Raw genomic sequence first — 17,587 nt, 5'->3', positions numbered from 1 at the left:
TTTTCCAGAGAGGGCAGGCGAATCTGAGCCACTATTGCTTCAAGGCATTTTCCTTTGATGGAAAATGCTTTGTAAAAATGGTGTGTCAGTGATTACTTTTGAACTATGTATGATATAAAGGCTTTTAGCCATTTAATTTGCAGGGCTAGTTCAAAATAAAAATGACTGAATTATTTTTAATATGTAAATTTAAATGCATTACTTTTTTTTTTTTTTTTTTTTTAAGTGAATGAACATTATTAAAGGGATAGTTCACCCAAAAAATGAAAATTCTGTTGTTATATAAGTCACCCTCATGTCGTTCCAAACCAGTAAGACGTTCGTTCATCTTCAGAACACAAATTAAGAAATTTGATGAAATCCAAGAGTTTTATGACCCTGCACAGGCAGCAATGCAACTACCACATTCAAGGCCCAGAAAGGTAGTAAAGACATCATTAAAACAGTCCATGTGACAGCAGTGGTTCAACCTTAATTTTAGGAAGCTACGAGAATACTTTTTGTGTGAAAAGAAAATGAAAAAAACAACTTCATTCAACAATTCTTCTCTTCCATGCCAGATTTCGACGCACATTCACGAGAGTACCATGATGCATGTGTGTGGTGCTGATGTAGTAGAACCCGGATGCTCTGTGGCTTGTTTGCAAGCTTTGTAGCTTCATAAAATTAAGGTTGAACCACTGATGTCACGATGACTAACGATGTCCTTACTACCTTTTTGGGCCTTGAATGTGGTTGTTGGATGTGGTTCAAAAATATCTTAATTTGTGTTCCAAAGATGAAAAAAGGTCTTAAAGGTTTGGAACGACATGAGGATGAGGGTAAACTTTGACAGAATGATCATTTTGGGGTGAACTATCCCTAAACTGTATTCAATGACGTACAGTATTTGGCTCACTGCCAACATATTGGCCCACATGTGCATTTCCCCTGAAAGTGCAAATATTATCAGAAAATTAAATCTGATGCGCATTTAATTGTTCTAAATATCTTTATGCTGCTCTTGTTCTATATTAAGGCTGCCCTCAGAAGGACAGGGTATGGCATGGACAAACGAGGGGCAGAAAATTAATGGAGTGGAGTATATGTCTCTCTCCAGGCAAAACGACTCAGCTGTTTTCTGCCAATTATCCTAATGGCCAGATGGGAGCAGGCTGAGGCCCAGTGTCACACGAGCGCGTAGCGTTAGCATACACAGGTGAGAGGTCCCACAATCAACGCCTGGTCCCTCTGCTCCTCTCACTGCCACCAACAAATACTGCGGCGTGACATGCTTGCTAACCAACACTGTACACTTGACAGGCACAGGGTGGCTAACAGGTAAATGTTTTACAGAACACATTTTAAAAATTTGAAGTTAAACTGGAAGCTTTTTTTTTTTTTTTACTTTTATTTTGCCATTTTTGCCTTCATTATGATAGGACAGATCAGCAAAGTAGGAGAGAGAGAGGGAAAGGTCCTGAAGTCGGGATTTGAACTCGGGACGCCCATAGCGCAACAGCACTGTATGTCGTGCGCTGCTCACAAGGCTATTGGTGCCAACGTTTAACTGGAATCTTTGATTCAGAAATTGCACATTTTGATTTAATTGACATTATTTGGCCACACCCACCTTCGAGCCTAACCACCAGGGGAACCTTGAGCTCCAGTTCTCTGCAGGCCTTGGTGATGCCGTTAGCAATGATGGCACAGTTAACAATCCCTCCAAAGATGTTTACCAAGATGGCCTCTACCTGAATGCAGAAAAAGAAGAAAAACTAGGTGAAAAAAGCTTTATTTAGATAAAAACATAACACTGCATTAGAAAATGCAATCTTTAAGAAGATAAAAAGGCAAGAAAGCAAAACCTTCAGGGGTTCTCACACATTAACCAGCAAATGTTTTTATTATTATTATTTTTTATTATTAAAGTGGTAACACAGTATAGGGAACAATTCTCACTATTAACTAGTTGTTTATTGACATGCCTATTATTAACATATTGGCTGTTAATTAGTACCTATAAAGCACATATTCTGCATGACCATATTTTACATCCCTAATGCTATCCAATACCTAAACTTAACAACTACCTTACTACTGTTATTAGTTTATAGAGACAAAAGTCATAGTTAATGGTTTATTAATAGTGAGAATTGGATCTTAAAATAAAGTGTGACCATAGGTCATTTCAAAGCAATTAAACATTTTAGAGTTGAGGATAACTAGGAAAGTTCATATTCATGACGGATGATCATGAAAATGTCTATTATTTATTTATTGTATAACAGTTCTAATATTTTCAGGCTTTCCATGACCGGAGAAAACCCTGAACCTCACTTGAAAAAAGACCAGCTGCCAAACAGGCTATTACCATTAGCATGCTAAAAACCTTCATGGGGCTGGAAGAGATTTGAGGTGCTTAAATCCTGAAACGAGCAGCCCACCTGAGGAGAAACTAGATATTTGAGCCTAGCACGGTATTAGCTGTGCTAACAATGCTATATAATGACCATCATCCCTCAAAAGGAAAAAAAGCTGATTATACTTCACACAATACAACGATCATTTGCATAAATGTATAGCAGCAATCAAAGGGACATTAATGTGTGCAAACAGGCATATACACACACAGAATTGTTAACAGCTCATGAATGTGTTACTCTTACAAGGTAAGAATTTAAATTACTCAATGTCAATTCATTTTTGTCACATTAGCAAGTCAACAGATCAGATTAATTTGGCATGTTTACTCATAATCTATGCTAATCTGTGGCAGTGACTGCTGGCAATAATGTTTACATGGTTAGAGAAGAAATCTGAGGATCAGAGAGATATTGGCAGTTTCACCCACAAATGCTGTTACTTGCCTTACCAGACAGAAACTAGAGATCCCTATTTTGTGAATATGTATAGTGTGAACACGAATTCAGACACTAGCAAGGTTTTCTAAACTGGGATTTTGATAACTCAATTATCTGTTGCATGAATAAGAGGTCACACGTTTCGTGTAGCTTGTACTTTGTAATTGCATCTTCGTTGTAGCCATTTAAAAAGCACGGTGACATTGTTTGTTTATAACAACAACAACAACAACAACATTTTACTGACTTATTTGTTTAATGCAGAATTGTCCGTTTAAAATGGCATAATTGCTTATCTATTTCATATATTATTATTATGAATTATTTAATATTTATTTTACACATTTCACAACTCAGTTAATAATAATGATTTGTTTTGTCTAAAAAAAAACTGTTCATAAAGTGAATTTTTCATAATTTACGTTTCAGTTTACTCTTATTATTATTAATTTTAAAAGCAACAACAACAACAACAACAACAATAATAATAAATGTAATAATAATAATAATTATTATTATTATTATTATTATGGTTGTTACTGGTAATAATATTATAAATATACAAAATATATCCAAATACAAAAATACCACTATGAACCGTTTATCCTGCAAATTAACATAAAATTTAAACAAACAAATAATATTATAACAAATAATAATAATGTAAAAAACAAAAAAGCACTAATTTGATAATGATACATAAATAAAAAACAATTAGGTTTTGATGCCTTCATAAACAACATTTTCAATAAATAAATATAGTGACTAGCTGATGCTCACTAGTTTTTAGAAGGTATTCTGGAAATTTTTAGACAGTTTCAGTGCAATGCAACCATCTTGACAGCCCTCACAATGGCTGACTCCCTAGACAGTGCACTTACTACTGACTGAGACACACCCAGACACACACAGAGAGAAAAAGAAAATCCATATAAGATTTTTACATAAAAAGGGGACCAGAATCAAAGATAAATCAACAGGCTGACAGACAGTAGAGGCGAAAAGACTGAGACCGAAATAGATACAGGCCGAGACCCTTGCACAGACAGGCAAGACAATGCCTCCACCAACAGGTACATCCCCACCTGGCTGAGCTGCCAGATGGCAAATCCACATCTTTACATCCTGAGATATCACGGACAGCTAGTGTTTCATTGTCAACTTGTGATATAAATAAATCCACACCAAAACAAATGAAGCAAAACACGTCTGGCTGTGGTGTTGCTGACAGAGTAAAGGGCGCCCAATGGCAGCATTTCCAGCATGTGACCCTGAAACAGCACACGGCAGATGAGTGTGGGGTCTGTTAGTGGATCTGACAGACTGGATGGAGACAGAAAAGGGAAAGTGTCTGTAATGTCCAGCTGCTGATGCTGGAACTGGCAGGCATTTACCATGACTGCAAAATGTCTACATCTGCTGCGTCTTCCCCATCAATGGTAACGTCTGAGCTACTGCAGTTTACACATTAATGCACAACTCCAACAAGATACAGACAAGAAAAAGCATGATAAGTAGAGGCACTGTCACAGCTCAGACAAAACGAGTAAAACTTGACCCAGACCTTTCAATTCAGAGCTCCGCTCAAACTGAGACGCCTATTGTCACAAACAAAGCTACACTGAAGCATGTCACACTGACTGTTTGTGTCAGACAAAAACTAATTCAGAATTAAAATCAAAAGGTTTAAAATGTCTTAGACGAAATATGAATTCAATATATATTTTTTCTCCATTATACATTATATTATCAGCACATAAAAGTTGATTCGATTGTATTTTATTATTAATAAAATGAAATAATTAAAATGAACTATTTATTAGATTATATTTTCAATCCCAGAATTTCAAGGTGGCCTTAGACTTTTGGGTCCCAATACACCTAAAATATCTGACTGAAATACTGGTGAATAATTAATAATAATTAAAAATCAAGGTACACTGTAAAAAGTGATAAGTTGCCTTAACTTACCAATTTTAAGGCAACAGGTTTCCTCAATTTTTTTTAAGTAAATGATAATTAAAAAAATAAGTTAAGTGAATTGTCAAGTTCACTTAACTTAAAAAAAAAAAAAAAATTATATATATATATATATATATATATATATATATATATATATATATATATATATATATATATATATATATATATATATATATATATATATATATATATATATATATATATATATATTAATTATATACTTAATTTTAAGGCAACGGGTTTCCTCAATTTTTAAGTCAAGTCAACTTATCACTTTTTACAGTGTAACGATACAATTTGAAATTATATTAAAAAATAAAAAATGTGAAAAAGTGATGAAATTTGTGATTGACATTATTAAAATAAATGTGAATAAAAATGCATTTTAGGCAAGATCAAAATGTAAATAATATATACTGTGTATACATACACACATATACACATACACACACACACACACACACACACACACACACACATTATATAAACTATACATTTACATGTGATGCCATTTCCTGCCACATTTGAGTCACATATGCTCTTTGCTGTTCCCAGCAGCTTTAGGTTTGCTCTGCTCCTCAGGTTTCCCTATACTCCTTCCACTGACACTAGAGGGCAGCACAGATCCAGGAGCAACAGCACAACGCCTCATTCTCCACACCGCAGTCTTCAGCTGCAGCACATTTTTCAAATCGGCCTTTATTGTGCACTGTCATATTTCTTCCAGTCATGCATTTCCTATTGACATCTATGTATATTAATGATACAGTAGGCATGATTTATGCTTTCTCGTACATGAGTAAATGCTGCTTTGTAAAAATATAGTGCACTTCGCTCAAACTGCCAGTGGGATTTAGAATGAAAAAGAACAAATGCGATAGAAACTGTCAGAGGTGCAGGATCTTGTTTTTCTATTTTTCGCAAACTAACTCATTTTGCTGTTGGAATGTCGGACTGCACCTCCAGGCTTGAACATTCTGAAGCAAATTTCTACCATATTGCATTAATGGTGAAGTATAGAGCATATGCAACGCTGAAAGCGGAGCAGGCTTTTGCTTATGACAGTGACATGAAAGAGAGGACTGAATGCACTACAGGTAATGACACTAAGTAGCAGACCACAAATTGATCTAGAAAATAACTTTGTCTACAGTACATGCTAAACATGACGCTGTCTTACATTTTGTTTTATTCATGTCAGCTGTACACATTTCATAGCTGCAGTAATCCAATTCATTTACTCTTTGTTAAGTGCAAGCTCAATAAAAATAAGCAGCACAATACAGCAGCACAAAGGATGCTTCACAGTAAAGAGCTCTGAAGCCATTGAAATGTTATTTGTACTCCTAAATGATGTCAAAAAAAAAAAAAAATGAATAAATGAAAAAATTATTTTATTTTTTATTTTAAGGAAAGGAATGTAATGGAAACCCTGGAAGCCACAGAGTTAAATAAAGGAAAAAAAAAAAAAAAAAAAGGTAATTGCAACTTTTCATCTAACATTCCTTATTTTTTATTTATTTATTTTCTTTTTGAAAAATATAAACTCAGCACTGTAAGAAAGACATCTGAATTGTGAGATAAAAAGTCATAATTACCAGTTTTATTTTTTTTATCCCATGGCAGAAACAGGCTTTCATAAGAAACAGACCAAAAACACTGCGCAACATATTTTTGCCCACTCAAATGCTCCCTAAGAATAAAGATACAAATAAGAATGTTCTTTCTCCAAAACCATCTGCAACATAATTAGTCTATAGGCCATTTTTAAATATATTTTTTAAACTAATCAAGTTCCTCTATATGTTCCAGCCCAAACATCCTATAGAGGAGGTATGTCAATATAGGAAAGAAACAACACAACACATGGGATCTTGAATGCCATTTTGAAGCATTCTCTGCATCTGCAAACAGTATCAAAGCCCTCTTAAGCAAAGTCTACCATCTCTCAGAGTTGCTGTTTGTCTGCATTAGCCGCCAGTGGGTCTAGTGTCACATGCTTCTTCTAGTATCATGACTTCTAAGAAAGCTGTGAGTAACGGCATCAATGTTGTCCCTGTTGGTTTTCACTTTTAAGAAAGCAGCCTACTTCTGACTAGGTCTTTTCATCTTTATTTGCTTTGGAGTATCTTTTGTTTCAGAGAACGTTCTCTGCGACACGAGACTGCTCTGGCGTTGGTAGCGGGTTCGTGCCAATAGGTTTTACACTGCACCCACTGGTCAATCATTAGCTTCCTCTGTCCTCTGTGATGTGTTTTAAAGCCTTGGAACAATAATCCCAAAAACAAGATGAAACAAAAGCCGTTTGATTTAAAAAAGGAGGCAAATCTCCATTAACGCGCTGCTCATTAGAAATACCGTTGTGCCGCTATCAGCGCCAGAACGCCTGTGGTGTGGTCGGGGAGCGCTGGCATTATCATCCAACCGCACATTGGCAGCTGTGCTCCCAGAGAAAGGGGGGTCTACTCCGTTGACCAGTGCTAATCAATCTGCGGAAGTGCATCTGTCTTTGTTAACGCCTAAAAGAGTGAAAACCTTCGTCTCGCCGTACCCTATTAGCACCATTGTTCTGGTTTATCTGCGTAACGCAGGCTTCGTACACTAGCTTCTGAATGCTTTCGCACCTTAGTTTCTTAGTTGATGTGGAATACGTCAATAAGCTAGAAGTCAAAGGTTAAAACCCAACATTTTCAAATGAAGAGGGGCGGCTGACGGCAGTCATCCATCTGAAAGGACAAGTGAAAGGGGAATTGTTTGTTTTGCACATTATTAGAAAGGCAAAATAATGGCATTTCTGTAGGTGTGCATCCTTAGTTTTAAATATTAACAGTCAGAGCATGAATACACGACATGCTTTTGAGGAAATAAGGCACATTATCAGAGCTGGGAAACACTTCTGATGGACAAAATGCTCTAACGTGCCATTTGAACAGACTGGGCTTCACATCTCCTCATATCAGTCACCCAAACTTGGCATAGTGATAGAGATATGAAAATAATATTCAAATATTTTGGCAAAGTGTAAGCTTAGTGACAGCAAAGCCAGCGCCGTCGATAAGAAAGTTAATATGCTTTTTCCTTTTTGATATCTCCGTCTTTTGGCTCTCTTCATTTGGCACAATCTTATCAAATCTAGAGGCTATTTTTCCCCTTCTGCTAATCCATTGCCAGTGGTTCTGCCATTCCTCTGGAGCAAAGAGAAAGAAAAAAAAGGGACGGGGGGAGAGAAAGACGTGGTTTGGTCCCAGGCTGTTATTGAGGGCTCAGATTGGGCCTGGCACAGGGGATAAGAGAGAAATAATTATCCAGCCTGCTGAAGCATGACAGCTTCTCTCTTCACCCAGAGTGAAGGAGATGAAGCATTATGTCAAAAAATCAGCTCGCAAAACACAGACACATCTTGACACCGCCATTCCGAGTATCACTTCGTGTTAGGAGACACTTGAGAACTGCCGGACGACTTTTCTTGATTGACAGTTTTGACGGGATCTCTCTTCTGACTTGTGGCTGGAGTTGAATGTATCGAATGCATCTTGGTCAATGCGAGCTTCAGGCATCCTAATCTCATGACGAAAACGTACCTGTGAGAACTTTTTTGCAAGATGCGAAATACGTACGGGCATGTGCGTTTTGTGACACATTCGATGTGAAATGTCCACCGAGTGTTTATTGGGTTTTTTTTTTTTCCCCGGAAAAGATGAACATACATATGGTACGTTTTATATGATGTTGGTTTTGTACGTGACTCCGCAGTTCTGACTTGATATGTCCGTTGAGAGGCGCTTTAACGCTAATGCTCCATGACGTTTTAAAATAACGTACCACTTGCACTACACCTCAACCTACCTGATAGTATGAATATAAGTGAATGTGACATAAAAACGCAAATCACAATCATGCCGTTTTAGCTTTTTTTTTTTTCCATCTCTCATCCCTTCAGCTCTTTCATCATGAGTCATGTTTGTCGCGGGATCCGTACCCAAGGATTCCGCATCCCAAGTCCAATTCCACGCCGGCTGAGCGGCGGAGCGAGCTTGTTACGTCCGGAAAGCGAAACATATGGAGCTGTAATCATAACTATGTACGAAAATGACTACAAGTGCTCAAAGTTTCTGTTGGAAGCTGCAGTGATATGCACTTATTGGTACGCATTTCTCATTTTTCGGAAAAGTTCCCACAGGTACATTTTTGTCACGAGATCAGGTAGGCTTCAGGATGTACGGATGCATAAAAAGGGATAAATTGTCGCATTTGGGACGTCCATCTTTCCCAAAAAATGCAGATTCATGATGGTACCACAGTCATCCTGTAGGGCCCTATGATTTATGCAATGCACGGGAAATTTGGTTTTTCATAGGGTCCAACTGCATCCTGAAGGTCCCTCAATCTACCTGGTTTCAAGAATCTTTTCTCTCCGTAGAGATTTCAATGACTTGCTCTTGAAACAAAATTCATTATTTTTCCCACTCAAAACCCATACCATTTTCTCTGTAAGATCCAGGCAAATCTGATATCATATTGTGCAAACGTCTTTCATCCCTTTGTACCACGTGAAGTCGTGGTCAGACGTGCGTCCCTGCTCTCTCTATCTCCAGGAAAGAAAAGAAAGCAATCAAAGCAGAAATGGATTTGCAGCCAGACTACAGGCATTGACGGAAGGGGGTGCGGTGTGTCCTAGTGAATTGAAACCTGGCGTCGGCCATATCCGCTTCAAGGTCTGTGTCTCTTGTGCCTTAGTGGTAGGGTTGTGAACTGTGACAGCTACCGTTTCAGGTTGAAGCATATCAGAAATGAGCTAGACCATCCTTTCAGACGGCACGTCATTCAATTCTCTCTCAACACAAAGGACTCAATACTGTCAATAGAGAAAAGGACAGACTGAGCTTCATGAGGATGAAAACACTGACAAAACACTTACAAACACGCATGCATAAACACTTGAGACAATGTCAGCAGCAAGTTTCAACTCTGTTGGTAAAGAGTCGAACAATGAAGATTTGAATCATTTCACTGGAGAATCAAACTGCCCTTCAGTATTGCAGGTTTTCCTCAAGCCTGTAATACTCCAGCTTTTGACTACATCAGTACCTATCTAAAGTTGCCTTCACCTGTTGATATGATTTTCTGGTGCATATGCAATTTTGTTTTGGTTATATGTAAACAAGAATAGTTCACCCAAAAGAAAGGCTTTTAATTAATGAGATAGCTCTCCAAAAAGTGAAAATGTTGTCATCCTTTATTATGTTGTTGTCACCCTCATGTCATTGCAGACCTGTACGACTTTATGTGAACCACAAAAAATTAAATTTTAAAGAAAGTTTCAGTTGTTTTGTGAAAAAGCGAAATTGAAAAAAAAAATGAAAGTCAGGTTTAGAACAATATGAGTAAATAAAATAAATCATTTTTGGGCGAAGTATCCTAATATAACTTGGCATTTTAGAATTTTAACAGCATAGTTACTTGCACTGGGTAGCTCTGTCCATTTTGAAATCTTATTGGTTTTTGCTCCAAGTAACTGTATGTTAAATGCCAAGTATGTTCTGCTGCTTTTCGCTTTTAGTGTGGACAGAAAGAAGACTAGAGAACCTGCCATGTCACACCTGGTTAGGACACCATGGCTTGTGCTGTCTGGCATAAATGGGCTATAAAAGCACACCGCAATCTGTACATGTGTGTGTGTGCATGCAGGTTTCTCTGTGCTTTTAAGTCTCTTTATGTTTCTTCCTGCATTTTCTAATCAGACCACCTAAATAAAAAACCCACAGATGCAGGAAGCCAAGTAAATGCCCAACACAGCTCAATTTAAAATCTGAACTTGGATGCAGGCTCATTTATGAGAGAAATCTGGAGGTCTCAAAGGTCTCAGAAGAGAATGTGCTGCAGATATGAAAGAGGAAATGGAAAACTGATTCAAAAATTATACACTATTGCTCTGTTCCAAAATCCAGTGAGCTGCCTAGTGAGAAGGCATCTTGAGATATCAAGGACATGACGAAGAAAAGGCTCTTAAGACAGCTAATTTTGGTTCAATTTAAGCCAAAATAAGTATCCTTTGTGTTGAAGACAATCGAGCTCTGCGATTAAAAAATAAATAAATAAAATCATGATAGTGAATTAGCTGGTGGATCTAGCTGTTAGCTTAGCAGCGTGCTAAAAACAAAAACTACTGAATATTAATAATAATTTATATATTTAAAAACATTTCAATCATCCTGTGGCCCCACATTTTCTGAAGCCCCCTATTATACAAATCAGTGACTTATAAGGGTTCCATGAAAAGGTAGCTGCCTATGTAGTCACTAGGCAACTCACTATAACTTGGGACAGAACATCTTTCATACAAAAGCTGATATTTCATCAATGAAAAAATGAGAGTGGAAAAACTGCGACACTCAAAAACAAGCAGTGACACTTTAAAATATGCAGAAATTATAAAATGACGGGATAAAAAATGAGAGCGAGCAAGCAAGCATGGCGAGAAAGCTGACACATGTCAGTCAAGACGGCAGATTTCATTTCCTCTCATGAAGCCTTTCGCTCATGCGTGCACACACACACACACACACACACACACAGCTGCTGTGTTGAGCGGCTGACATCAGCAGACAGCGGCAGGAACATTATTCATCCCGAAGAGAGACGTGTCGTCAGTGACAGACAGACATAAATATCCCATAACACCCTCAGAGGGGTTAATGTGTGTCGATCAGAGAGTACTGAGACAGGGGAACAGAGATGTTCAACAGAGAGCAAATGCATCACACATGAACAAGTGCACAAGAACACATGCAACACTCACACAGCCGTCACTACACACTGAATACAAGAGAGCGGAGAAGCACCGTGGAGCGGAAATCCTACTAAATATAGGAAGACGCTCGACAGAATCAACTGACACATTCACAAATGTATGAAGTCCTACTTGCCTTGGGATTTTGCTAAATTTGAAATGACTTGAATTTGACTTCATATCAGAGCAGCTATGGTATCTGACTCGCTGTCATTTCTTTAATATAAGAACTTGTTGATGGTATTATACAAATGCTGCTTTAGTGTATTGGTTGATGAACATCAGAGTTTCATGGCACAACTACACAAAACGGGTATTTCACCACATGGAGACATTTCAAGTGAACACTGAAATAAAGAATCACCCACATTACCTTCTTGATACATATGACACGACTTTCCTTTTTGCCGGACATCACCTAGCCCAGTTATAACCAGAGATGGGAATTGTAAAGAATTTAATAGTTTTGGGTCCTTAATTGTTCCATCGACAATTATTTTAGTACTTTTACTGATGATAATTTGAATAGTAAATGTTAAAAAAGCAGTTTAATGGCTTTTTAATGACTTTTCACAGTGTTTTTAAAAGAGGCATAAATGCAATCCAATAAGTGGCCTTAATTAATATATTAAAAAACAAAAAATGTGACATACTTGAAATAAACCTCTTAGGCTCACCAAGGCAGCATTCATTTGATCAACAAATACAGTAAAAACAGTAAAAATGTGAAATATTATTGCAATTTAAAATAACTGTTTTCTATTTTAATATATTTTAAAATGCAATTTACTCCTGTGATTTCTAAGATTCATTTTTTGAACAGTGTTTCAGAAATCATTCTATTAAGCTGATTTGTTGTTCAAGACACATTTATTATTATCAATGTTCAAGACAGTTTTTGTGGAAACTATGATCATTCTTTTTCAGGATTCTTTGATGAATGGAAAAAAAAAAATTGAAATAGAAATATTTTGTATCTTCACTGTCACATTTGGTTATTAAAGTACAAGTGAATAAAAGTAAACCTCACTGACCCCAAACCCTTAAGAATAAATAAACCCAGCTGAACTGGTGCCATTGGTCATAGCTAAAGTATTCAATTTAAAAACAAATAAATGTAGCTACTACTCACTAATCAATGACCTGCAACTGACTGCAAACTCTATTATAGAACGCCTGCTGCATTCATTCCTGGTCGATAAAATGAAGTCACATTATGAAAGTAAAGTGATTCGCAAATGCTGTTGACATGGACATACATGCACCTCAGTGAAATTTATCATCCACTACACCACGTGAAATCTTCACCAACTCGTGATAAGGCTGAAGAGTCAGACAGCCAAATTCAATGCAGACAGACTTAACCGAGGCCATACAAACCTCGCACACAACACACACCGCCGGCCTTGAGGTCTGCTAGCTATACTGGAGCTTACCTCCGGTCAGACTGTGTGCGTATACAGTTTTTTCCTTGACAGGCCTGGGTAGAAAAATTTATAGCAGTGCATTTCTGCACAAGACATTCCCAACATCTACTTCAATCATGGAGTTCTGCCACAAGTAGACTGCGGTGCTGCGCTTTGCTGCGAGCCAGAATTACTTTATTAAATTGAGGAAATGCATAATACACACAGAATGGCATACATAATCACCTCTGAGACTCGTTGCAACAAACCAACACTGCATATAAAAGACCGACCCTCCTACTTTGTTCGTGACGCTCCGTGGCCAATCAAAATTAATTTATTCTAATGTATTCACGTAGAAGGTCAATTATCCAAATGATTCAGATTCCGATTGCTCCAGACCTTAGAAGGCAATGAGGCATCTAAAGGGCAGCTGTGCACTTTTTTTGCAAGGCAAATCGTCCTCTTTTAGTTACAGTTTAGAGACATGTCTCAGCCTTTGTAAAAACGGCACTTGCTAATGGCCGCAGAAACCGTCTTTAACAACAGCTGTAAAAGTAAGCATATTAAACATCGGCTGGCAGTGGTAACGATTGCCGGACAAGGACGGTGAGCGACGACATTAAAAATGTATGAAATTACTTTTTAAAGTTGTAAATAGTTTAAGATAATTTGTTATTCATTCATTCTACATAGTTCTTCTCATCTACGGTTATATATGGACCATATATTTTACAAGGTGCACAAAATAACCTTTCCCTCAGAAATGTTTAAAAAAAAAAAAAAAATGCACTTTTGATTTTTTTTTTTTTTGAATGGGACTTCAGGGGTGTTGACATAGGCAACCACATAACCAACCGAATGCTACTTGCTATATCATAACATAGTTTTGTTAAAGACATTTTGTTATAATAAGTAATTAATAATTAAATAATTAATAATAAATTAATTATTCCATTTTTGCATTTTTATGCAAAATAAAAATTTATAACGGAAATATAAAAATATAAAATAAATATAAAATATATAACTGAAAACTACTGCATTCAAAAACGTAGCAGTAATGCAAAAAATGCGGCATAAATAAAAATAAAAAAACAATAAATCAGTGCCATCAAATGATTAATTGCGATTAAATCGCATGCAAGTTTTTGTTTACATAATGTGTGTGTACTGTGTATATTTATTATGTATATATAAATGCACACATACAGTACATATTTTGAAAATATTTACATGTATATATTTATATTCATGAAATTATATTATATATATATATAAATATATTTAATATATAAACATAACATTTTTTCATAAATATATACGTGCATGTGTGTGTATTTATATATACATAATAAATATACACAGTACACACATATATTATGCAAACAAAAACTTATTTTGGATGCGATTAATCACGATTAATCATTTGACAGCACTAGAATAAAATAACTATAAACATTTGTCATCACAGGTTAAAATTAATTAATATTTATTAACATTTGGCATTGTGACTGAAAGCATTTGCATTTAAAAATACACTTTCCAGCTGTAAAGAACATTTTTATTTACTTCTACAGTATCAAAGTTACTGACTGTAAATGTAAATCATTCATTCCTATATAGAGGTGCTTATATAAATGAATCTGAGAGCAAGTCAAAGGGCATTAACGCACCTTTTTTCATATATACTGCATTTTTCATATATACTGCATAAATTTGTGTGTTTGTATTTGCCATATGCGTTTATAGCCACAAAGATAAAGCAAAGGAAAGAAAGTGTGCACAGGGACCGGATAATTCACTTTTCTGGCACTGTTTAGCGTGCAAGAAAATTTAACCAGGATGAAATGACCCCAGAGCGTTTTAATCCAGATAGATGGAATACTATTTTGATATGGCGCTTTGGCCCTCAGCAGAGCCCACTCTAAAAATAGGGCCTTTTAAGACCACTAATTTGTTATTCATCTGTGTGAATCACTGTATCACTGCACTTATTGAAATGCAATGACTGGTTTCTGCTGCCTCTCCACCCAAACTAAATGAGTAATTTAAAAATTGATAGAATTTTCTCTCTTTTGCTCACCCCCTCTCTTTTTCCTTCCTACCCCCTTCCTTATCACTCCCTTATTCTAAGGTTCCTCAAGGCCGCCTACAGGATCCATCAACATCAAACCTGTAAAATAATGGACACACTGACTGCATGTGAACACTTTCAGTTCATCAAACAGTTCATCATGTTAACACACATTCTGACATTTTTCCACACTGCCAAATTCTGTGAAACCTTACTGATCCTCTGACCTTGATTGGAAGGCTTCGGTTTACTTGTCTTTGATGAAAAATATATTTAAAATGCATATTTCTTTTGTTTATAAATGTATATGGCAATCAAAAATTATTGTCTACATTCCAACTGATGACAAACCTACGTGATTCATACAGAAAAAGAGTGTGTTTGGATGTTTTGGTGGTCTACCAATGAACACCACTAAGCAAAATATAATTGGTCTTGTACACACTTGTCACTCTTTCCATTTGTTCATTAAAAATGAATGTGTAAAGAGCACCAGATTGAGAGACAGCCGTGTTAAAATGGATAAGAGTCTCTCCATGGCAGGATCAAATGCCCCTTGACAGACACTTAAGACCTGCAGACTGAAGCCTCAATCTGCATAGCTCAGAAGCCCATCAATTAGCCATTGCAGCTTTGCTCAGGTATTAAAGGGATCAAATCGGCTAGCTCAGGCTCAAATGAGCTGTGGCCCTCAATCCATGAGTCACTGAAGTTTCAACACTAAGCCCAATCCCCTGTCCAACAGCCATTAAAGGACACACAGCATGGAGGACACACTCTTCACAGGTGGGGTCCACTGCTCATGTAACTAAGGCTGGTTAATGAGAAAAAAAAAAAAAAGAGAAGGACACAAAGATATAATCTTCAGCACAGATCGAAAAAGGAGACAAAACTCCTGTAAGGAGGAAAGCCAACCACAATTTGTTTTGCCACAATTTGCCTTCTGCACAGTAGTATTGGTGTCTGTGATTAAAGTTTTAGCCACTGAAGTTCATTCACAGGTGTTAATTTTTTTTTTTTATACAAACCATGTATAAACATTGAACATAATGCATGTTTCACACATACTCTTTTTTGCAATGTGCATGCAGTCTGTGTGCAGTTTGTAAGCGGTGCAGAAGCAGCACAGGCTCATTGTGCTTTTACACAGGATGCATTTGCAGTCTGTTACTGATCCTCAGCTGTTTACTACAAACTAAATATTTATCCATTATTTGAATTTCAAATCCAAACATACTGAAAACACTTTGCATTGTGATTCTTTTTTTTTTTTTTTACACAGTACAGTATATTTATTACAAGCAATCCTACCAGAACTTTGTCTTTCTGCCTCCACTAATGTTACCTTGTGCGTCTAAAATCAAACTTTTCCTTGCTTTACCACTAGCCAAAAAGCCATGTGTTGACAGTGAACCTTAAAGGGATAGTTCACCCAAAACTGAAAATTCTGTCATTAATTACTCACCTAATGTCGTTCCAAACCCGTAAAACCTTTGTTCATCTTCAGAACACAAAGTATTTTTGATCAAATCTGAGAGCTTTCTGACCCTGCACAGACAGCAACACAACTGACACGTTCAAGGCCCTGAAAGGTAGTAAAGACATTGTTAAAATAGTCCACGTGAGATCAGTGGTTCAACCGTAACGTTATGGAACTACGAGAATATTTTTGTGTGCAAAGAAAACAAACAAACCTTTCTAGGCCTTGAATGTGGTAGCTGCATTGCTGTCTATGCAGGGTCAGAAAGCTCTCGGATTTCATCAAAAATATCATAATTTGTGTTCTGAAGATGAACGAAGGTCTTACGGGTTTAGAACTGACAGAGTAATTAATGACTGAATTTTCATTTTTGGGTGAACTATACCTTTAAATAGATGCATTTATGGTGTATTTACTACATTTTCCTGTCAATCTTCTGTACATTTTTACCGTTGTCACTTTAATTCAGCATGTGCAGCACAGCTAAAATAGACCTGGTGTGGAAACGATTGCTGCACTGCAGCATACGCACCACTCTTGGAATGCATTGCTGGGCCGAATCCGCATGCAATGTGAATGCTCTAACCCATTAAGATGAAAAAAAACGCACCGCATACGCACTGCAAATGGAGTATATGTGAAACTACTTCCGTACCGTTTACAACAATCCATTTCGTCTGTCTATCCAAGATTTAGATCTAGGTTAACAAAGGACACAGTCTGTGTGTCAGAGCAAATATGTACAATAAAGATGCCAGGATAATGGAAGGGGATATGATTAAATTCATACGTTTTCTCTAGGCTAAATTAAATTGTGCAAAATGAATGTGTTAAATTGACAGTGCCAATAATTTTTAATGAAAGTAAATGCAATACGCCACAAATGAAAAATGAACCATTTCAACTTTTGGATCTCACTGAACGCGACTGAAACACAGGCTGAGCAAATAGTTCTGGAGGTTTCTGTCTTTCTTTATTCAAGTAAACAAGAACTGAACTTGCGTGACT

General features: G+C 36.7%; 1 protein-coding gene across 1 annotated transcript in view; it reads right to left on the bottom strand.

The window, feature by feature from the left end:
* suclg2 (succinate-CoA ligase GDP-forming subunit beta) overlaps window positions 1-17,587 on the bottom strand; it is a 125,308-nt gene that overhangs the window by 4,792 nt on the left and 102,929 nt on the right. Inside the window, exon 10 of the mRNA XM_058790905.1 lies at window positions 1,613-1,733. Within this exon, the coding sequence (XP_058646888.1) occupies window positions 1,613-1,733 (121 nt within the window). The remainder of the gene's footprint in view (window positions 1-1,612; window positions 1,734-17,587) is intronic.

This window comes from Onychostoma macrolepis, chromosome 11 (assembly GCF_012432095.1).
Source record: "Onychostoma macrolepis isolate SWU-2019 chromosome 11, ASM1243209v1, whole genome shotgun sequence".
Taxonomy (NCBI): domain Eukaryota; kingdom Metazoa; phylum Chordata; class Actinopteri; order Cypriniformes; family Cyprinidae; genus Onychostoma; species Onychostoma macrolepis.
The sequence above is the reverse complement of the archived record's forward strand: the minus strand, read 5'-3'. Positions and strand labels throughout refer to the sequence as shown.